At 28.5% G+C, this 24,659-nt stretch overlaps 1 protein-coding gene across 1 annotated transcript; it reads left to right on the top strand.

Annotated features, from left to right (window-relative positions):
* The first annotated feature begins 3,309 nt into the window (after window positions 1-3,309).
* Window positions 3,310-24,387, top strand: LOC113554424. Its single transcript, XM_026958264.2, has 20 exons — window positions 3,310-3,956; window positions 8,774-8,974; window positions 10,444-10,645; window positions 11,796-11,993; window positions 12,088-12,242; window positions 12,302-12,407; window positions 12,944-13,099; window positions 13,532-13,735; window positions 14,904-15,079; window positions 15,179-15,183; window positions 16,008-16,021; window positions 17,247-17,689; window positions 18,867-19,067; window positions 21,460-21,661; window positions 21,811-22,008; window positions 22,115-22,269; window positions 22,329-22,434; window positions 22,586-22,741; window positions 23,007-23,207; window positions 23,631-24,387. Exons 1-20 carry the CDS (start codon window positions 3,594-3,596, stop codon window positions 23,831-23,833), a joined length of 3,645 nt encoding a protein of 1,214 aa, XP_026814065.2. The 5' UTR covers window positions 3,310-3,593; the 3' UTR covers window positions 23,834-24,387.
* Window positions 24,388-24,659: the final 272 nt, after the last annotated feature.

Genomic DNA, 24,659 nt, shown 5'->3' with positions numbered 1-24,659 from the left:
ATTATTTAAATTATAATATAACCATATTATATTAAGATAATTTCCATAAATTGTTCAATTTGTATAGCTAATTATTATAAATTCTATACGAAGCTTTCAATAAGTAATTCATATCGTTACTAAAAATTCCAAAAAAATAAATACAAACTGTTTTTCTGTATAAACGTTTTAAGTTTAATTTTGGATAAATTAGATATTTAAATAAATAGATTTTTGATATATTTTTATTATTTAAAAATATCATTTGTGGGTACTTGAAACTTTTACATATAATATTGTAATTTATACAAACAATGCCATTTCTAAATAATATATAATGTTTTTAGTAAAAAATAATTAATTCTACTGTAGTACTAATAGTAAAATTAATCTCAATGACAAGGTACACATGACAATCTACTGTACTACTAAGAGATTTCCTACTTTTCCCTTTTTTCTATATTAACTTTACAAGTTAAAAATTGTAGTTATTTTGCACAGCCTTGGGCCTATTATAGTTGTATTGTTATTTATTATAATGTTATCACATTGTCATAATTATTGAGCTGTAACGGTAATGCTTATCGATGAAGGATTTTAAAAAAAATTTATTAGTTATGCAATGAATAAGTAATTAAAACTATGAAGTATATTTAACTATATTTATATGTATATATTATATTTAGAGGGTCATAACTTAGGTTATACAATATATACATATTTAATAGTCATTTTATTAGATTTTTTGTAGTTTTTTATAGTAGGTACCTACGATTGCTGTAAATTATTACTATGCTTTTTTTTTAGTTACTTATTATTTTTAAACAATTACTTGCAATGTTCGTAATAAAAGTCATAAAATATTTGTAGAATCTTCTATCGATTCAAATATTGTAGTTTTTAAAACATTGTCTTATTAATTAATAATTTATAAAATAATTGAATATCAAGTACACCTCTATATGATTATTATTTGCAAACTATAGGTATTGTGCAATAGGTATATTAACTATTAAGTACATTCATTAGCTATATATATTTGGCCCGTGAATATTATCTTATTATTTTTCGAAAAAAAATCAATTAATATTAGGCACTTATAATCCAAACTTAAGTCTTTAATATAATTGTCTATAAAAAGTATTATATAATATTAAGTATTAATTGTATGTTAAATCGTAGTAGTGTTGTGCAACCAATACGACAATACGACGAATTTCGCCGTAAATCATAGATATAGATAATATATCGTTTATTTAAATTATTATCCTAACATCCTGCAAACACGTTTATAGAAATAAATAGGTACTTTAGAAAAATTTCGTCTTATCTTTTATACATTCGAATAAAATAAACAACAACATAATTATACTTCTATACCCCAAAAAATTAATAATCATAATCTTTCGGTGGTGATTATGCACTTATAGGTAAATAGGTGAAATAACAATGTGTCGTCAACTGCATACAAATTACGGCCACGTAATAAAGTAACGGGTATAAAATACTTTAAAACACTCAGACATGGCTCAATTATTTATATTATTATTACTTTGCGAGTATGTGATCGTTAAACGTTAATATAACACTGCGCAATGTTACTGACACAGAATAGAAAAGATTAAATCCGATAAATCGAACAGAAACTAAAAGCACCGTCGTCGTAGATTACAATAGTATTAAGACAGTCTCTTCTACACACAAATAACAATGCTTAGACGTGTTACGACACTCGTGGCAGTGACATCGCCCGATCGTACCTGCGGATTTAGTATTTAAGCCAACGCACATGATATTCGTCGGGTTCGGGGTACCGCAGACTTATAATGTCGAGGACACGTCGTCGTTGTGTGTTCTGTCTACTGTTTGTTTGGTTTAACAAAATATTGTAGTGTCAACGGCGACGCGAACGCAGTCTGTCGCGATGAGGCGAAAATAACGTGGCAGTCCCGCGACCGTTATATATACTGCACCGGGACAAGGTTTACGATCTAATTATATATTCATTGGGCGAATTATCGGATATCGCTTGTCCCACATATATACATATATAGCTATCGCGAATGGCAGACAATATTAATAATTATTATATTATTGTACCCTCGTGAAAAAGACCGCCACCTGTAGACGGTTGTAGTGCCGGTCCAGCGACGGTGCAGTCGCGCTATCGAGGTGACCGTGCGTCCCCTCGTCCCGCAGACAAACCGCACGCTTTTAGTCGTGCCATCTAAATCCTGCCATATCTCTATATTATTATTATTTTTCAGGTAAATCCCCCGACCAAATGTACCGATCGCGCTCACATATTAATATATTATGCATAGGTACGCTGTTACGATACTAACTGTAAAATAGGGGAGGTAAATATCTGTAAATAAGCGATAGTAAAAAAAATGCATATGATAAAAGAGTAAATATAATATTTATAAAGGCATACGATATTATTTGTCAAAAAAAAATAGTATAGGTACAATAATTATGCATAGTAAAAAAAATAATTGAAAAATTGAGCTATTTACTATTATTTTTCGACAAATTACATTATACGTCGATTATTATCATAAATATTATATTTGTTCTTTTATTATATGCATTTTTTTTTCACTTATTTGAATATTTACCTCCCCTATTTCACAGGTTGGTATTGCAATCGTGTGTATGTATGACAATGTTTGAGAGCAATCGTAGTGTATTATTTGGTTGCGAGGGAAACAGCTGGTGCGTTTTACGATATAGGCGATTCGGTGGAGGGGGGGAGGGGGGTCGGTATAGAAAAACGTACTATTTAGGGCAACTGCCACGCGCTCATGTTGTTTTGAGTCGTTCGTCCCGTTTCGTATGCCAACATTATCGTACATTATCATAAAAACGATGATCACCGCCAGTGTGGGTTTTATGTCAGGTATGTGCGCCGCCAAAGTTCTCTCGGTCACGCTCTATGATATTACGCAATACAGTATAGCGCGAATCGGCCGCGTGTGTATTAGAAAATATCAATTCGATAAGAAAAAACCGACTAAAAAACAGCGTCGTGTACATTGGTATATTCTGCGCAACGTGTACGCGTGCAACGGCCCTCGCGCGATACCGTCGCCCCGTCGCAGCCGTGGATTTGCAGAATTACATTTGACGCGCCCAATATTTGTTCGGATTTGTGGATCACGTGACGCACAGCGGTCGGCGTACAATAACAATAATAACGTAGCGAAACGCTCGGCGGGCCTCCTCTCCCCCCCACGACCCGTCGCCAGACGTGCGTCTGTTTGTTTTAACGACAGCCGTGACGATGACGGCGCGAACGCGATTCGGCGACGAGACGAACGCGCGGAAAACGGCTGCAACAGTCGCCAAACCGCAACTCGCAACACTACACCGGTGCGCGGCGGTCTACGATTGTTGTTCTTTTTTTTTTTTGGTTTTTACGGTCGACATTCGGTTCGACCGTCACCGCCGCGCGTATAGTTACCGCGCGAACGGCGAGCAACACCGACAGCAGCCGGCGCGCACGCCGAAGGAACACCGCAGCCAATAAACAGCCGCTGGGCCGGACGGTGTCCCGTACAGGACAGGACCGCCGTCGTTCGCGGGTGCGTGTCTCCCGGACGGTGGACGCGATGGGACCGACAGTGGCCGCCGCGTGTTTGGCCGTCGTGATGGCCGCAGTGGCTGCGGTCGCGGCGGACGCGCCCGGCCTGGAACTGGTGCTGCTCCACGCCAACGACATGCACAGCCGGTTTGACGAGACCGACCTGTACTGCAACGAGTGCCGCGAAGACGACGCGTCGCTGGGCCGGTGCTACGGCGGGTTCGCGCGCGTCGCCCAGTTCGTGAAAGAGCAGAGGTGGTTGGCCAACGAGAGCGGCCTGCCGTCCCTGTTCCTGGTGGCCGGCGACACGTTCCAGGGCACGCCGTACTTCTCGCTGTTCCACTCGGATCCCGTCGTCGACTTCATCAACCAGCTGCGCCCGGACGCCATGGTCACTATGATATATTATTATTATTATTATTATTGATAGTATTCTTTTATTTATTTAACGGTTGTCGCCGAGTCCGATTAGTTCCGTATGGATGTGAAATGAAAGTACAATTGGTCCTGTAAGTAGTGAAATAAGAAGGGACTTTAAAATGTTTTTGGGAAAGGAGAAGGAGAGTACACGCACGTCCGTCAATTATTTGTGCATTACCGTCAATTCTATACAAATTACATATGTCGATTCTTATAGTACGCAGAAGTCACCGCTCATAGGTAGCCTGTGATTGATCGACTGATTTACCAATTGAACTCGGACATGCTGGTCCGCGGATCCATACACCAGTCAGTGACTGGTGGTGTACGGCATACACCACATATTATTATACGTACACAGAAAACAATAATTAGTTTATTGAATTCACCATACATTTTTTGTTATAATTTTTTTAATTTTATGGCATATGGTTTGACAATTAACACTATTTGCTCGATTCGTTACATTAAAAAGTATTATCTTTTTGAAAATACTTATGTTTACATAATATAAAGTAGGTCATTAAAACTATAACTATATAAAAGTATATGCATTATTAACTCTGCACTATACTAATAAAAACAAATCGAAGGTATAGATGATGCGTTATTGATTTAGAGTCCGGATTTTTATGCGAAAACATATTTTTAACGAGCGTATGCTGTTTGATGAAAGTAAGAAATGTTTGGATTTCATAACCTGTAGAATCTGTCAAAAAAAGTTTTTTTTGCATATTAGTGCATATTTTGACTTGAGAGAATATTTCGGAATATTTTAACATACTTCCGTAATATTGGATTATATTAAAGGATATTCAGCATTTATAAGATAATAATCACGGACCGCCGTACTAACCTTACTACGGAAAATCTGAAAAAATATATTATTGTACATTCCTTTAAAAACATTGCATAATATTTTTTTTTTATGCTAACGTCATCGTGTAAAATAAGATATGATTGTATAAATTATGATAAATTATAAATTCATAATCATAATCAATAATCTTATTGCATTTTTTTTTCACTTATTAGTTAGTATTATCAATATTTTTCAGAATATTTTTTGGGAATATATCATCAATTTTAGCTACATATAAACGTCATATTTCAAACGTTTGCACAGAATATAAATCCGGACTCTAGTTATTATCAATAATTATGACCGAAATTAGCCTGTTATTTATACTGTGTAGTTGTACTCTGTTGTTGATTTTTTTGATTTTTCACTTGTGCACAATCTAGTTACAAAAAAATGTAGACACAGTTTAGCGATTGTCTATATTGTAATGTCCATCAGACGAGGAAACTGTAAAAGCTGACGCTTTGAATACGATTACCGCGATTTTCTCTGTAGAACGTTCATATCTGTCTTATATTCATGGTTTTAAAATATAAGCTATTTAAAACGAGCTTAGGTTTTTAAAAGTTTGAACGGCTATTACAATAGCAGTAATCAGACTTGTTAATAATAATATGATCATACGATATATTTTAATCCAAATAAATTATAATGCTCAATTCTCTGGCTTCCGTTATTATAATTTAATCATTTAATTTACTGTAGTATAGAAAATGTACTAGTATATGTTAGTATTTTCTTCAAATAAATAACATGAATAGAATTTTATTGCGTTTGTCGTATGGTAATGATTGTCGATGATACCTTTTCATTACAGTTGGATTTCAAACGTCAAATTTATTTATTTTTTTTTTAGCTCAATTATACGAATTTTACCATACTTTCCATAATAATAATTATTATTATCATAGATATAACTGAATATAATTAATTTATAGAAAAATTAATAGTACAAAAAGTTTCTATTAAATGTACAGCAGCCATACTGCATAGGTACATATTATACTGATATCGAAGTAGATGTAGATTTATCATTAAAATTGAAGTCATGTCAAAAATATAAGCTAGCCATAATATATTATATCGGTTTATTTGGTTTAAAACATATCCAAACTTCAATGTAGATTAATAGTTAATACTTCATACATATAAATTCACAAAATAATTGTGTTATTTTTTTGGTTATAATAAGTATATAATATATTCTGTTGAAAAAACCTTTTTCAAATTATTCAAGACGAATTTAACTTACCATATTATTCACAATACTTGACCATTCTTAGTTTTTAAATCAAATAAATAATTAATATTTTTATTATTTCAATGATGACGTTTAAATGTCTACTACAGTAAATTATGATACTGATTATTGAGTAAAATTCATTAATTTTTAACCACATTATTGAATTTTCTTTTATAATAATTTTGTTAAAATATATTAAATTTTATTGTTGTGTTTGAAAACCGTATAATAATACATTTTATGACATTGAGTCTAGTACACAATCGAGTCGCAGTCATATTTATGAAATTTCTTTGTTATTCAACAAATAAACGCAACAGTAATTTACAAAGGATTTAAGGATAGGTAATTCATATGCAATTCACCTGGTTCTGAGCATGGCCTTATTCAACATATGTCTATTTATAATAATGTTTCCGCTGAAAATTGCCTGGAAACTATGTAATAGCACAAAAATATAACATCATTTATTTTATAGTGTATATACAACAATAAACAAAAAATGTTAACATGACATAATAATTGTACTTCTTTATCAAGATGAATCTATTTTATTAATGAACAATAACTGAATTAAAAATAAAATCTATTTTTATTACAGTTAACTTTAATATTTTAAGCATTAGTTAACGTTACAAACTTAATATAAACTATCATAGTCTATATATTATATAAATATATAGAAAATTGTCATAGTTGCATTTCTTGAAAAATATAAAACATAAAAGAAAATTAAAATTATTAAAATATAAATAATAAATCAATGTAAACAATATTTTTTTTAAATCACATAATTCAAAGAAATGGTTAATACTATTGGTACTGTCGATAATTATTATTGCTATATATTATTGCACAGTCTTCGTGATTATTTTCAAATTTCAAAACATTATTACCTACCTACATTAAGATGTAGTATATTAAACAATAGAATAATTTTATTACTTATTGGTACATAATACATTAAATACAAATTAAAATCATTGGTTTCTAATTTTTTTTTTTTTTTTTGACAATAATCGAAACTTATAATTTTTTGGTTGAAATTATGGATATTACTCCAGGTCTTACCCAGTAAAAATAAAAATAAAATATTTATTTTTTTGTATATAAATTTAATACAAAATAGGTTAAATTACAAATCATAATTCAAAAATTATTTTTAAAAAAACAATTAATCGTAATTCATAATATTACATAGGTACATAACCAGCAATACGCTTAAAATAAAACCATTAAGTTACCAGATAGTAGGTACCTATAGAGTAAATAAAGTTGAAATTTCTTTTTGATACATAAAATATGAATTATAATTATAGTTGGTATTTTAATTTGTCATGGAAAATTTACGGTATTGATAATGAAAATGGGATTGGTGTAAAGTAGTCAATAAGAAAAAGAATATAATACTGAGAACTCGATTCAAATGGAGAGCATAAAATAATATTTTCTTTAAATAATAAAAAAAAAAATGTATATTTATCAATAAGGCCACTTACAATAGAAACTAATATTATACTAAATTTCAATATCACTAATGACTAATACCTACCTCATTTTGAATAATTTAAAAGCTTAAATATTATAAACATAAATTAGAATGATTTACACATTTATCAGATAGATATCGAAAATTCAAGTTGATTTTAAATTTTATTATTATTTATCAATCGTATTCCAATATTTCATTATATTAACCAATATCCGCACTCCGATTTCGTGCCTTCGTTTCATTGAACGACGCGTTTTTATTAGTCATTTAATATTTTATATGACTTACATATTATCAAAAAATATATTATATTCAACTCCTTTTTTCTAAATCGTATACTATTTTATGTGTGATCTACCAGTTACATTGCAGTGATTTATTCAAACAAAGTTTGTTTTTAAAAATATTCTTAGGGATATAGCATGATATATTTATTATTTATTATCAGTATAATTAGGATAAATAAGCTTTTACACAATATAATCATCAATAAATAAATTCACGAAAAAGTGATTCATAGCGATAGCGAGAACTTTTCGATCCGACATATGCAAGCCATCGAAAGGCAAGATTAAAACAAAAAATACAATATTAAAACAAATAGTGCATTTCCATTTATAGACTATCATATCAACTGAAAAAACAATGGTGACATTTATATAATGTTAAAACAATAATAATAATAATAAACCTATTGACAAAAACCTATCAGGTAAATCACACATAACAACAGTACATATAATCGTAAAATCATTTATACAACAGTATATAACACAGATTAGTGTTCTTGTGATCAAAAAAATACAATAAGATAGTATACAATTGATTTAATAAATAAATTTTTTACAAAATGCATATATCACCAAACTGAAATGCTGGATGTAAATAATTACTAATAATTACTGAATTTACTATAAGTGTTATACTAAAATAAATTATTACTACTTATTTGGTATCTATACCATAAATGCGATACAAATGTTATATATTATTTGAAGTGTTGTACACTTAAAAGGTTACAATATAAAGCCATAAAAAAAATACAATAAACAATATTAACTAGTTGTTCTTATAATATAAATATTTGAAATATCTTTAAGCAAATTTTTCAATATTGTTTGACTATAGTTGTAAAAATATATCGTAATGAATTTATTAAAATAAATATTTTTTTTTTAATTATCATTTCAGACTTTAGGGAATCACGAGTTTGACGACGGTGTCGATACTCTTGCATCATATCTAAATAGAACAAAAAATATACCAACAGTTGTGTCGAACTTGAATACGACGGCAGAACCAAACTTGGATAAACACCTGTTGTCATCATTAGTATTTACAATAAACAACACAAAAGTAGGAATCGTTGGATATTTAACAACGGATACTCCGGTAATTATTATCAATAAATTATTAGTAAATTATCAATAATATACTTTTATAACTTACATATTATGTATATTGAGTATATGTACTTTATTGACTTTCGTTATTTAATAATTTATTCAACGAAAAACAAATTCATGTTGTTTATGATATATTTTCTTAAAATCTTGTTAGTCCTTAAGTCTTATAAGGCTAATGTTTAAAAATAGACATAACTATTTAAGCATTTTATATTAAAAACCGGGTATGGGAAGATGGGACACATTATAAATTATAAAGTGTTCTAGGACCCGGAAAGAAGAAGCATAGGTAATAATTATAGTTTACATAAAAAATACATGACTTGTTCTGTATAATAAACTTAGGCTACGAATTTAATTATATATGTGTTTTATAATATAGGTACTTATAGATTATAAAAGATAAACGTTTAGTTGCATACTTATAGAGTTACCTGGTACGGTGTCTTTCAGAAATTCAAAAAGCTTTTCGTATCACTACTTATTTAAAGTATTTTAACATTTTTAACTAATAAATGTGTCTGGTCGTAGTTTAAAAATTACGTTCTAGGTATACGTTATGCCTTATACTTGTCACATATTTGCGCATTATTTATGAATGTGCTATGTAGTTATTCAACGAATAAGTAATTACTAATTATTTTGAGAATCAAAATCAGTCATACAAAATTACCATATTCATATACATAATAAACAAAGATACTAAACTTAAATTTTGATTTCTACCCATACTCGACCATATTATTGTCAGGCTAATATTTAATAATACATATTATGTATATATACACCTAATATTTAAATGTCACAAAATATGAAACAATTGCGGTTGATAAACAGTCATAATTTAAAGTAAAGTAAAGTTTATAGTTTAAAGTAAAAACTTGATTTACTCAATTAATACAATATTTATAGATTCGCTACATACATCATACGCATTATGAGTTCTTCAAATTAAAGATATAAAAAGAAACCCGTCGCACGTCGTGTAAATAATCATTTCACTTTACAGTGGATGCTATTTAAGTGTAACTCATAAACGTATAATTATAGCTATATATTTAAAAATATTTTAGATTTACGTCATAAATTTTTTAATAAGAATTTAAAATTCAAATTTTGATGAAATACATTATTAATTTTTAAATATTAATATTAGAAAATATAAATTAAAATAATGAAAAGTTTAGGATTAAGCTTACGTTTAATGTCATCCAATTAAAACCCATTCGATTTTTCATACCGGTTTTAAAATTTAAAAATATATGTGTTACATAGAAATTATTTTTTTAATCTGTATAATGCTAAAATATATTATTAGTCTGGTAAAAATGTTTTTAATAAAAAAATACTCATAAATTCACTAGTAGTATTATATAACCCTCAAACTATTATAATTTGGTACAAATGCTACAATAAACCACACTGATTATCACAATCCGATTAAAATGTTTTTAGACCATATCAAATACCGGAAAGGTTGAATTTTTCGACGAAGTTGAATCTTTGAAGAAAGAAACTAAAAAATTACGAGACAGTGGTGTTAACATAATTATTGGTCTCGGTCATAGTGGCATTGAAAAAGATAAAATAATCGCCCAAGAGGTAGAAGATATTGATATAATTGTTGGAGGTCATTCCCATACGTTTCTGTACTCCGGTAAGTATATTATATAATATTATATGCTAATTGAATTTCATAATATATTTTTTTAATAGCAATCAGCGTAATTTATTTGACAGTTAGTATTACAATAGGTTGACATAATTTTTTCCGAAAATATTGTACTTATATATTGATTAGTATTTAATTATCACAATAATATGTATTTATACAATATTATATCAAATTATAAACCACAACATTTAATAATATTTTTCAATAAATATTGTATTACAATAAAATAGATTCATAGTATAAATAGAAAATATTTTTCACTTATTTAAATCAGTGATTTCGTCCAAATTTGAATTTAAAATTTCAATAAAAATATTGTTTTTATAAATTTTTTTAAAATTAATAGGACCAATATGAACTACTTATGAGGAATCTCATATTCAAAACTTAGATATAAAAATAAGATATTTTATGAATTTCTGACTCCAAAATTACTTGCTTTATTTACGGTTTTTATGAATTTTGTAAAAATTCTGATTTCAAATGCAAATAAAAAAAAATTGTACATAATATAATATATTTTTAGTGTTTTTATACTGATATAAGACAATACTTATGTTGTATCTTGTATTCAATTTTTAAGGATTTTTACCCGCCCAATAATTTTTATTGGCATATTTAGAAAAAATATTAAAAATATCTCATACCTATAAATAGCTCAACAAGAAATTTAAAAAGTTTTAAAAATATCATCATGTAATGAAAATGATAAATAAACATTTGGTGAAAATTCCAAGTACCCGTGATTATTCGTTTTTGAATTACACCAAAAATAAAAAATCGATTATGTCAACAATTTGATTTGGGTGAAAATCCCATTTTTTCCAATTACACAAACTACACCTAATTTTTTTATCCAAAACCACTCTCAAAGTTCAAAATCGAAACATTTTACCGACTACTTATTATCTATATAGTTACAAAATAATAATAATAAAAAAAAACATATCATTGTAAAATAAATACATAATTTATTCCGCTCAGAATTTAAACAACACAAGCACATAAAATATAATATTTGATAATAATGACTATTCTCTGCTAACTCTAATGGCTCGTAGAAAATGTGTGTAGAATTTGATGAAAATTATTATTTTTATTTCTTCCTTTATGCAATAAACTTGTTTTTCAGGCACTCCGCCCAGCATTGAAAAACCATATGGACCATATCCACTATACGTGACAAATGTTAAAAATAAGGTCGTGCCAATATTGCAGGCATACGCGAATACCAAATACGCAGGCAAAGTAGTATTAAAATTTGATCCTAATGGCGATTTAGTCAGTATCGATGGTTCGCCAACATTATTGAATTACGAAATAAAACAAGGTAATAATTATTTTTATGTTTATATATAACTATATAATGCAAAAAAAATGTCCGTGATTTTAAACCTAAAATAAAATATTCTAATACGACATAGACCCAGAAATGTTGACTGTGATTGATAAATGGAAACCAAAGGTAATTAATGTTACAAACGTTATAATCGGACGTACGGCAGTCGAGTTGATAAACAATTGTCATAAAATGGAGTGCAACATAGGTAACCTGATAGCTGATTCTTTCGTATACTACGTAAGTAATTTTGAATTGAAAGTTTTGTTTTACTTATTAACATCTAATTGGTATTTAAGAATGTTATGAAAAAAGAAATTTACAATGAATATTGGTCTGATGCTCCTATCGGAATCATTCAAGCTGGTGGAATTCGGACAACAATCAACGAAACCAATCATGATGGTAAACATATTATTTATATTAAATAGATACTATAATCTAAAGTGTAAGACTGTTTTTAATTGCAATTATGTTCTTTTAAAATAACTAAAGTTAAACATTTGTTATGTAACATGTTACAAGGCCTTACTGTATATGCAGTACAGTATAGGTAAAAAATAGACATAAATGTCAATGCTATTACTAATTTAATTACTTATCTTAGTATCTAAATGAAAACCAATGAAATACTAACTTATTATTATTTTTTTTTTTTTTGATTCTTCCATTTATAATTTATTTCTACATAGCTAATAGATTTTAAAAGTTAACTGATTTTCGCTTAAGTTAATACGAACAGTGATAAATAACTAAAAAGAACTAATTATGCAATAAGCTGATGATAGTTATTAAGAATTAAAATATAAGTAAATCTTCTGTATACATTTATATATATATATATATATTTTCTTTGCTTGTTTTTAAAGCACATTAAATATAAATATTATATGAATCATTGTGTATGGTCTAAAAATTAATTTATTTTTTTTGTTTTCTAGGTTACATCACTTTAGGGCAGTTAATAAATGTCATGCCATTTCAAAATACTCTGGTTAAAATTACTATTTCTGGTAGTAGCTTATTAGAAGCTTTTGAACAAAGCGTTTACAACTTTGTAGAGAATCAAGGCGGAAATAAACTTTTACAAGTATCCGGTAAATTAATTGAGAAATAAATAAATATTAAAATATTATATACATAAAATGTCAAAAAATAAGACAATTAAACTTAAATGTAGATACTTTTGATACTCAAAATGTATTCAAGAGTTCATCTTAAGTATAACCAAATGTACATTTTAGTGGCTTACATAAGTTTTGCAATTCGTTTCGTGGATAATATTCATTTGTACATATTCAGTATCTATTTAATATATTAAACTTTAGTGAATTATATACTATTAAAGTATTAACAAAAGTATATAAAAAATATTTAATATCAGTTATCAATGTTTGTACCAACATAAAAACAAAATCATAGTTTTGCAACGAATTAATTCTACTAATAAATACAATTCTTGGTTATTATAAATACACTAAAGATAAAATTATATAATATAAATTTTGATTTAAATAATTGTTTTTCAGGCGTTCTGGTTGAGTATGATTTAACAAAAAGTCCTGGTAACCGAGTGTCTTCACTATTACTCCGTTGTGGTGAATGTAACGTTCCTAAATACAAACCTTTACAGTTAACTGCTAACTATACAATAGTGACAAACAGCTATTTGGCCGAAGGTGGTGATAATTTTACGTCATTTAAAAAAGGATTAATAAAAAGCAAAGTATTAGGTTTGTAACATATTAAAGTATATAATATCTATTTAATTATGCAGTAGTAAATAAAATAAACGAATTTTTCTTAGCATTATTATTATTTTTATTATTATTTTTTATTTATTTTATTGTCTGCACATACTCATTGTTTTTACAAGCTTAAAATAAATAATCGTATACCGATATATCTACGCTAAGAAGAAACAAAAAAAAATCACATAGTATTTAATATTATTTATTTAAGCATTACAAATTCAAACTTTGAGATAATATTATAAAGTTATAAAATAAAGTAAAAGTTAAAATATTAAGTTAGATTTATTCAACATTTTATTTTTAACGTTAAATTTTTGACAAACTGAATCATGAAATACATTTGATTAAAATACAATTTAAATTAAACTTTATACGTTTTTTTTTAGATTCTGAGCTGAGCGATAAATATATTTATTTTACAATAATGTATATATTTTTTAATGTGTACAGTGTACACGATAGGTATTTGATAGGTGTTTTCAACTTTGAGGATAGTTTTGGACAGTGAATTAGAGCTAGTTTTTACTTTAAAAAGGTTCAAAATTCCCAGTCCTTTTTTTATAACGGAGAAAACAATAAAAAAAAAATTAAGAAAAAACGGAATTTTTACACAAATCCATATTTTTTAAAAATTACTTTTAACGTATATCATATTATTATGATTTTAAAATACGCCATGTCATTTTTGATTTATTTTAAGATGTTATCTTTTTATGCTATGAATCTATTGGTTCTATTTTACAGTATTTACAGAAATTCGTTTTTAAATTTTGAGTTTTACATACAAGTTTATATAATATGATATAAATTATAAATACATATTATTGTAATAATTAAATACTAATGATATAATAAATGCATTATCAACCAATTGTAATACTAAAATAAAATAAATTATTTTGATAGCTATATCAAAAAAAAAATATCATAAAATATACTTGGTGATGTAGGCTGACAGGTTGTTTCCGCTCAGAATCCTTTTTCGTGTACAATGATATATCATTTAATTCAAATTTAACACACCTATAATAATTATCAACTCGACAATTAATCTGCAGTAGAGGTATCCACTTGCCTATCTTTTTATTTTTTACCTTAGTTTAATTATGATTAGTTTAATATCTGAAGTGCATATTTTGTTATTTAGATATTGAAGATTTCAATGCAACAGCGATGTATATGAAATCGATAAGCCCTATAACGACTGGAGTAGAGGGAAGAATCGTCTTTACAGCCAATAACAATGAAAAGTCGGCAGGATCTAATATTAATACACGAAATTATCAATTTATAATGATTACATTTATTATTACAGTATTATTTTTTAACATTTAAGATTTCATTTAATATGAATTATAACGAAATAATTATAAACATAGTAAATATTATACTGCATAATTATTTTTTGTTAATTTTTTATAGTTTTTGTAAGCAATGGCCATTAAAAGCCAATATTTATACTTATACTTAAAATATGTCTTGAATGTTAATAGTTTATGTTTCTTATTTACATTTTAAAAATAATTTTTTATTTAATAAAATGTCGATTATAATTATGTAATAAATCATATGATTTTATATTGTATAATTAATGTATTTTTGATTTGATTTTTTCTGATTCTCCCTTTTCCTCTACACGTCAATGGATAGCCTAATTGTGATTTTCAACTTTTCACTCGCGTAACGTTTCAAAAACATGTATATTGTCAAAATAAAATAAAAAACCACTCTAGATCCATTTGTTACAGCTAGCATAGTATAATATTCGTCATGTGTCCCACCCCTTGTGTCTCTTTAATTGTGTCATTATGAAACGTAAGGAGTGCACGCTATTTGTTGGCGCATATAAGTTTCACCGATTTTCAATTAGTCGCTTTTAGGGTTGGGTGGTATTATAACCATAATGTAAATTCCATCTGTACATTTGTTTTACCTATAAAAAAAATTTTAACTCCATTAACACTAAAATTAATACAAATTCAACTGGAATCATCGAAAAAATCAAACTCATATTTTTATGCACAATTATACATACAAATAATATAGTATATACTATAAAAATTAAATTAATAAAAACTAAATTTACCAACTACGATAAGCTATAATTGAAAACATTTAATAATACATTAAACACGGTTTATCAGAACAAAATTTCAATTTTAAAAATATATTACTATTATAATTTACACAATAATAAACAAACAAATCAAACATTTAAGCAATACAAATGATGCTGTGTAACTAATTCTAGCCTTGAAATAGCAAGTAAAATGTGTATCAATATAACCAAATTTAATTCATACATAAAACTTAAAAATAAAATAATATCGATAGGTTTTACGTTTATCTTATAGGGAAAAATGCAGTACCTTTGGAATTAACAGTTAAGAAAATCATATCTATGGAATTGACATAAATCAAGGTATACTTGGTCAAATTTACTATACCGTCTCTATAATTTCTATAGCAGCACCAAAAGAGTACCCTGCCGAACCTTCGTAGTAACCATCCCTACGGTCAACGTATGGTTAACTACAAGTCTGGCACCTATTGACTTCCACTCCAGCCCAACGGTAGCAACTAGATTTTGATCACGTGATATACATTGAAGATTGACATCTATAACACTAACGTGTCGCGTGCAATGACTCAATCACAAACGCACAATTAGGTACTTATTATTACTTTTGTTATAGGTATTACTCGTACCTATACTTTAGACAATGTCAATAATGAAGAAAATTAAAATTGAGTATTCATTTTTATATTATGTGAACAATTAACGTGTGAATAGTGTGTCACATGAATGCATAAGACAAAATGATTATTTGTTATTCGAATTTCAAGATAATTCATACGAAATAATGGGTAAACACCTATATAATTAGTGCACTTAGTATTGTATTATATGTAAGTACTTGATACGTAATTCACGTGTACCTGCATTAGGTACAGTTGACATACGAGAAACGAGCGTAGGTGATGGAGATTAGATGCAGCGGTGGGGAGACGGTTAGGGAGCCTCACCCCACCCTCACAAAACTCTACGATTTGACTTTTCGTATATATTATATTATATATATATATATATATTTATATATATTTACGTTTATATATTTTACATATATTATTATATGTATAATAGGTTCGTTATATGACATTGATCCAAATTGAAGTATACACGCTTATATATAAATCCACGAAAATCCATTTATGGCGTTAAATTGCCACGGTGCACATATAGAAGTACGACGCAGTAGTTTTGGATCATTGGAATAGGTCGAATCGTTATTACGCTTTGGAAGGCATTCAAATTCGGATGACAGCTCACCGTCTGTCTGTTTGTGATCATTCGTGAATCTAGTTTAATGTATATACCAACGATCGTAACCAATAGTGCCCGATGCGTGTACAGTTTTTGTTGTAAAATCTCGAAAATTTAACTTCTATTTGAACTCTATCCCTTTTATATCATCGTTTCGCCTGTAAGACTCGGGCGGCCGGTCGACCAGTGCTCGTCTTTTTTTTTTCGAAAATCTTCTCCGCGGTACACACACACACAGTACACACATGAGGCCGACAGTGGCCGCCGCGTGTTTGGCCGTCGTGATGGCCGCAGTGACTGTGGTCGCGGCGGACGCGCCCGGCCTGGAACTGGTGCTGCTCCACACCAACGACATGCACAGCCGGTTCGACGAGACCGACCTGTACTGCAACGAGTGCCGCGAAGACGACGCGTCGCTGGGCCGGTGCTACGGCGGGTTCGCGCGCGTCGCCCAGTTCGTGAAAGAGCAGAGGCGGTTGGCCAACGAGAGCGGCCTGCCGTCCCTGTTCCTGGTGGCCGGCGACACGTTCCAGGGCACGCCGTACTTCTCGTTCTTCGAATGGAGACCCGTCGCCGATTTCATCAACCAACTGCAACCCGATGTCATGGTAACCGTTTTTATTTGTCACGAAATGCGACCGCAATAACGGTTCTATAGATAGTACATTGTACGTCATCGTCTTCTTCTTCTTCTTCTTCTTCTTTTGTGCTGGTTTTTCGTCTTACAACGTGTACGACATACACAAAACGCGTTTACGCAGCCTGAGTAGAACTCGCTCGACTTTGGTCCTATAGACTATAGAGTAATATAAATATACCTATTATACAATTAAAAGTTCATAATATTTCGGAGGGCAAGACGCTGAATTATTTCCATTATTCTCAATATAACGTTCATTATAATCGTTTAGAATTAGCGAAATTTTCAATTTTTTTAAATGACCTTTAACTTTTCAAATTTTTTTTTTTTTTTTTAAAAACTCAACATCTTAGCCTCCGAAATATTGTGATAATCTTTTGATTTTATAACAGTTATATATTTACTCTAGAATCAAAATATAGCAAGTTCTACTCAGACTGCGTAAACGCGTTTTGTCTATGTCGTACGTGTGTAAGACGGAAACAACACAGCGGGTGCGACATCTTCTTAAGGCCAATTCTTCAAACAAATTTACCACCATTCTTCTCCGTCCTCTACATTGCTTATGTATATATAATATTTTTGGTCAATGTACTTTTCATCAATAATAAATATACATTGAATAATGTTTTTATTTAATGCGTTATAATTAAATAATATTAAATTAAGTCATCGGAAAAATAAAATATATATTTTTATGAAATAAAATTATTGTTCAGATTGTAGACGTCAATAATTTTCATATAATACAATACAAAAATATAGTAGAATTGTCTTTTGTTGTCGTATAATACTGCAAGTTGAGCTATTTATCTAAATAAAATACAAATAATTTTAAATGTATACCATAATAGTACGGTATGCAAAACATCAGTATACATGTATGATGTATACTAATCAGGAATGTCTTTAAGGCTTAAAGGAGAAGGATTGGCTGCTACTTAAACTATACCCAATCGAATATGTATCGAAAAGTATACAGATATACAGTATACGGATATGAAATTTATGATTTATAGGCATATAAAGTATTAGTTACATTAATAATCATTATATGTAAGCCAGTCGGCTGCGATAACCAGTTTCTAGTCAAATACGTTATAGTTAGAATATTTGTATTGTAATTTATATTGTTATTATTGCAGACTTTGGGGAATCACGAGTTCGACCACGGTGTCAGCACTCTTTTGTCATACTTAAACGAAATTCAAGGCATACCTACAGTAGTATCCAACTTGAATATGACGGCAGAACCGGAATTAAATAATTTCGTATTGCCGTCATTAGTACTCACCATAAACAACACAAAAGTGGGCATCGTTGGATGCTTGACAACAGATACTCCGGTAATTATTCTGCACTTATTTACAATGACGACTATTTCTAATAGAAATTAATTCAATAATTCCTAAGAAGTATAATTAGTGATTAATATAAATTGTGCTTCAATAAATTGTACTTGAGTGTGTATATTTCTGTGTCAAATAAAATCACTCTTTAAGTATCATGGTCGTAAATAGGAATAGGGGAGGGTGGTTTAAGAGGGTTACGCTCTCGTTGAGCAATCCTAAGCCCTACTCGAGACAATTTAATATTAGTGTTTTATAATCTATACGCAAATATACAATATATAAACCAGTAAGTCATTATAAAATTATAATAGTATTTAATTTAATTACTAGTTGTTCTTCACAGATTTGCTATGTTATTAAAATCATGTTAATTGCAATATATTGTATTCATACTAGTATTGTAAAACAACTTTTGATTGTTTTGAATTTGCATCATAAATAAAATCGTACAAGTTTAGAGTAATGAGAGATGAAACTACCACTATATTTTTGCTTTTGAAACCTAAAACTTATAAATTTAAGCACCTTATTTACATCTATGCAATCCATACATAATACATATATTACAGTCATTCGGAAATATCATACCATTTTGACGTTTTGTTTTCTGTGTATTAACCAAAATGTGACTCACAAATCACGAAACCTTGGCCTGCACAACTTCATATTATATATTCATTATACACTATAGCGTCTGTATAGTAACTTATTTAATTTTATTATTATTAAAGATAAAGCCACAGTAACATAGATTAATAGCCTTTGGAATTTTAAATAGAACTTACACAGTTAGAGTGATAAATATAAAGTTTTACATTTTGTACGGAGAGAAGACAATAAAACAAAAAATAAATAAGTCAATAATAACAACGTATAAAGGAATTTGATACAAATTTATGCGATTATATTAAATTATATAGTTTTGTAAGCTCCACAAATCTAAATATTATTAAATACCCATCAACTGCATGAACATTGGACTTCATCTTAATATAGTAATCATGGTTGGTGTAGCTATACAATTCTTACTGAGCAAACAGATATTTTAGGGTACTTAGACTACTTAGACTACTCTTAAATAATTTCACCCTTAATAACGTTGATATGGACTATAAGTAGTTAAAATGTTTGATTGCGTTAACCGGGTTAGGTAAGTCTTAAATGTATACACTGTACATATTTTAGTCATAAGTTCATTACATATTTCTTATCATGTTACTAATAAAATAGCTAGACGTGGATCTAAATACTAAATAGTAGTAGTATGGTATTATGCTACTAGATATTAATCTTCTGCAAGAAAACTTAAACAATAATAGATATGTATTTAGGTATAAACCATAAACCGTGTGCATTCTTACCCACGAATCAAATCAATGTTTAGATCACTACCAAAAATTATGGATATTCAATCGCTATATTATAGTAACAAATTTCAATAAATAGCGATTACACAATCGATTATGCGTAATTGGTCAAAAAAAAAATTATATCTATCTCAAAAACAAATTTATGTTAAAAAACATTTTATACATTTTTACAAACCATATGATTTATATTTTAAAAATATGTTGGCTCTTTTCAAGGTATTTTCATAACTGTGATATGGCGTGAGTTAGTGCCTACCGCTAGTAAGCAATTACTAAAAAATTATTTCTAATTTCATGGCTTAAAAATTAGGTACCTAGCTTATACACAAAGGCGACCGCTTCAAATATCAGCCATAAATATCATCGGTTATTAAAACATAATAATATCATCTCTATTGTAAAAAATGTCCTGACCGACTAATTAACGTACAGCCAAAACTATGACAGCATAATCTAGCTAGATACTTGAAATTGTCATAGCACCTTCATACCACAAGGATGCAGTAAGCAAGGGTTTTTAAAATTTCTCATTTTGAATATAAGTTCACACGGTTTTTCGAATATTTTTGAGTATATACATATATGATTTCCATTAGTTAAAGCAAATAAAATAATAGTAAAAAAAAATTAAATAGATAAATAAATAAATGACTGGAAGTAGAATTATTAGTATATTTTCTAAATATTAAAACAATCTCATAAAATATGTTATATAATATAATAAATTATTTATAGAGTGAAATATTTAAAATAACACACAATACACGATTATCATATTTTATTATTGTATCAATTAGCAACAGCAAAGTCGTTGGGAAATTTTGCGTTTGAAATAAAATAATTATACTTATCTATTACTATACAAATTATTTACATTTTCATAACGAATACAATTTGTTTTTCTACTTATCCTCTAATCGCTATACATATCTCTCTTAATTTAAATACACTATTATATAGAATAACCAAAACTGCCAAATACTCATTGTTATAATATAATTTTAAAAATGTTTAAGACCATATCTAGTTCCGGAGCTGTTGGATTTTTTGATGAAGTAGAGTCTTTGAAGAAGGAAACGAAGAAGTTACTCAAAAACGGTGTAAATATAATTATTTGCCTTAGCCATAGTGGCATCGAAAAAGACAAAGTAATTGCTAAAGAAGTGGAAGACATCGATATAATTGTTGGGGGACATTCACATACATTTTTGTATTCCGGTAAGTATTTTTTTATAAACTAATTAGATATTACGAGTCAAACTTTTATGGGTATTATATCAACTAGATATATAAATTTAAATGAAAATAATTTATGTATAATTTTGTAGTGAAACACATAAATTACGTATCAAAAACCTCTTTTGTAGATACTCCACCCAGCATTGAAAAACCATATGGACCATATCCACTATACGTTACAAACGTTAAAAATAAGCCTATACCAATATTACAAGCATATGCAAATACCAAATACGTGGGCAAAGTTATTTTAAAATTTGATTCTAATGGTGAATTAGTAAATATCGATGGTTCGCCGACGTTATTAAATCATGAAATAAAACAAGGTACATATACTATTTTTTTTCCATTAAGTTCCATAAGTGACTTCAAACTTAAAACGAAATTTGTATTGTATACGTTATAACTTATACCTGTATGATACCGATTTAGATCCAACAATGTTGACCGTGGTCGACGAATGGAAACCAAAAGTAACCAAAATTACAAACGTTACAATTGGGCGTACGGCAGTGGAGTTAATAAACTGGTGTCGTGAAAAAGAATGCAACATTGGTAACCTGATAGCTGATTCTTTCGTATACTACGTAAGTAATTTTTAATTAAAACTTGTGTTTTACTTATTAACAATTAATTGGTGTTTAAGAATGTTATGAAAAAAGAAATGTATAGTGAGTATTGGACTGATGCTCCTATTGGGATCGTTCAAGCTGGTGGTATTCGGACAACAATCAACGAAACCGATCATGACGGTAAACATACGATTCGTCATTAAAAATTTAAACAAGATAACTTAAAAATGGACTATTTTACAGATCAAATCATTTGATTACTATAGCATAATAAATTATGATTAGGTATAAAATACGAATATTAAAAAATAAATGATTTAAATTGCATTAGGTTTCATCACTTTGGGACAGTTGATTAACGTCATTCCGTTTGCTAATGAACTTGTCAAAATTACAATTTCTGGTTATACTCTTTTAGAATCGTTCGAACACAGCGTTTCTGACTACGAATTGAATCGTGGCACATCTAAATTTTTACAAGTATCTGGTAAGTGGGACAAATATAAATTAACCATAAAAACAATAAATAATATCTTTTAATATATTATTTAAGTGATATAAAATCATTTGCTATTACTGAACATTATTCGGTTTCTAAAAAGTGCTTTGGATTTCACTTGGCATACTAAGTTATTGTTAAACTTGTCACGTCAGAGTAAATAATGAGATATTGATTACCTAAAATTACCAAATTATGAAAATAATTAATAATAATAATTAAAATATATCTTTAATTGAAAAATTATTTTCAGGTATTCTGGTTAAATATGATTTAACACTGAAACCTGGGAACCGAGTCACCTCATTGTTTATTCGATGTGGTGACTGTAGCGTTCCTAAATTTGAACCTTTAGTATTGACTGCAAACTATACAATAGTGATGACCAATTATTTGGCAAATGGTGGTAATAATTATCAGGCATTTAAAAAAAGAATGGATATCAAATCACTAGGTTTGTAAACAAATTAATACCTATTCAAAGTGCGTGAACATTGCCAGTGAAAGATAATAATATAAGAAACATTATTTTCAATGGAATCTATCAAAATCTGGAATTCTAGAATAATTAGAATATTATTATGTGCCATAATTATTAATAAGGAATAAGGATCCTTATTTTCATTGATTTCATATGAGCCGTAAGCTGGATAATTTGTAAAATGTCGTACCCCTCACACAGTGATGTACATTTATTGCGTATACATTACGCCGTGTAACCCGCATATAATGGATAGTCAATCGCCTAAATAGGAATTTTAAGTTTATAACTATGTCTTTCACTGCAGTCTTGTTTTCACGTCATAACGTTAACAAAAACAAATATATATATATATATATATATATATACATATTGAATATACATTGCGTTATTTAGGTATAGAAGATTATAATGCAACAGCGGTGTATATGCAATCAATAAGTCCCATAATGAGTGGAATAGATGGCAGGATCAACGTTAAATACGACAACAATAACGAAAAGTCGGCTGGATTAAGTATAAATACGTGGAATTATCGATTATTAGTAACTATTTTAATTATAACAGTATTATTCTTTAACGTTAAAAATGACCTTTAGTCGTTAACTATAAACATTTAAATAAGTACTTATAATATATAAACAGGTTTATATTTTTATCATAATTATTTTTTGTTGGGTACATCTGCAAAATTAGCTATTTTGTCGCAAAGTCTACTATATAAAAATAATTTATTGTATAGCTTATAACTTATAACTTATAGGTACCTAACAAAATGTAATACGTAGGCTAGGCTTACCCATTTTACGAGTACAATAATGACCAAGTCATAAATAAATATTAATATTTTTATAGATCTTGTATACTACATTTCTAATATATTTATATTACCGGTATTGACGAATATCGATAGCTTGGCCTTTAATAGCATACCATAGAGAGAGAAAATAGTACGCTGTCGTTGTTCGTATTATTTTATCAAAGGTGAAAATATAACAGCGTAACAACAAAATCGATATTATAAACGATTTTTTACCATTGAGTATAGTTTTTACTATCTATTATATGTTTTTGACAAACTTAGCAATTAGTGTTAATAATAATATTATAAATTAAATATTTGTTCTTGTTAACGACCAATTATTAAATAACACATAAATATACGATATAATAATACAATGTACGAATTATTAGTTTTACTGTGTTTAATAATTATTAAATGTATGCGGTTAGCGTAGGATTATATATTATTAGATATAATCAAAGTATCTAAAATAATTTTAAACTCTAAAAGTTTTTCTAGTTCCTATAAGTCATATTACAGTTTTGTTGTAATTGAACTATTTAAACTCAAATTTACTTATTATATAAAAATATCTATAAATGTAAGATTGTTAATATTAAATAAACTCGTATTATAAAAAT

Source organism: Rhopalosiphum maidis, chromosome 2 (assembly GCF_003676215.2).
Source record: "Rhopalosiphum maidis isolate BTI-1 chromosome 2, ASM367621v3, whole genome shotgun sequence".
Lineage (NCBI taxonomy): Eukaryota > Metazoa > Arthropoda > Insecta > Hemiptera > Aphididae > Rhopalosiphum > Rhopalosiphum maidis.
The sequence above is the reverse complement of the archived record's forward strand: the minus strand, read 5'-3'. Positions and strand labels throughout refer to the sequence as shown.

Coding starts and splice junctions, on each gene's coding strand:
- LOC113554424 (XM_026958264.2), top strand. CDS start 3,594: ATGGGACCGACAGTGGCCGCCGCGTGTTTGGCCGTCGTGATGGCCGCA. Junction 13,736..14,903: donor AATAAAAAGCAAAGTATTAG/GTTTGTAACATA, acceptor TTTGTTATTTAG/ATATTGAAGATTTCAATGCA. Junction 23,208..23,630: donor AATGGATATCAAATCACTAG/GTTTGTAAACAA, acceptor TGCGTTATTTAG/GTATAGAAGATTATAATGCA.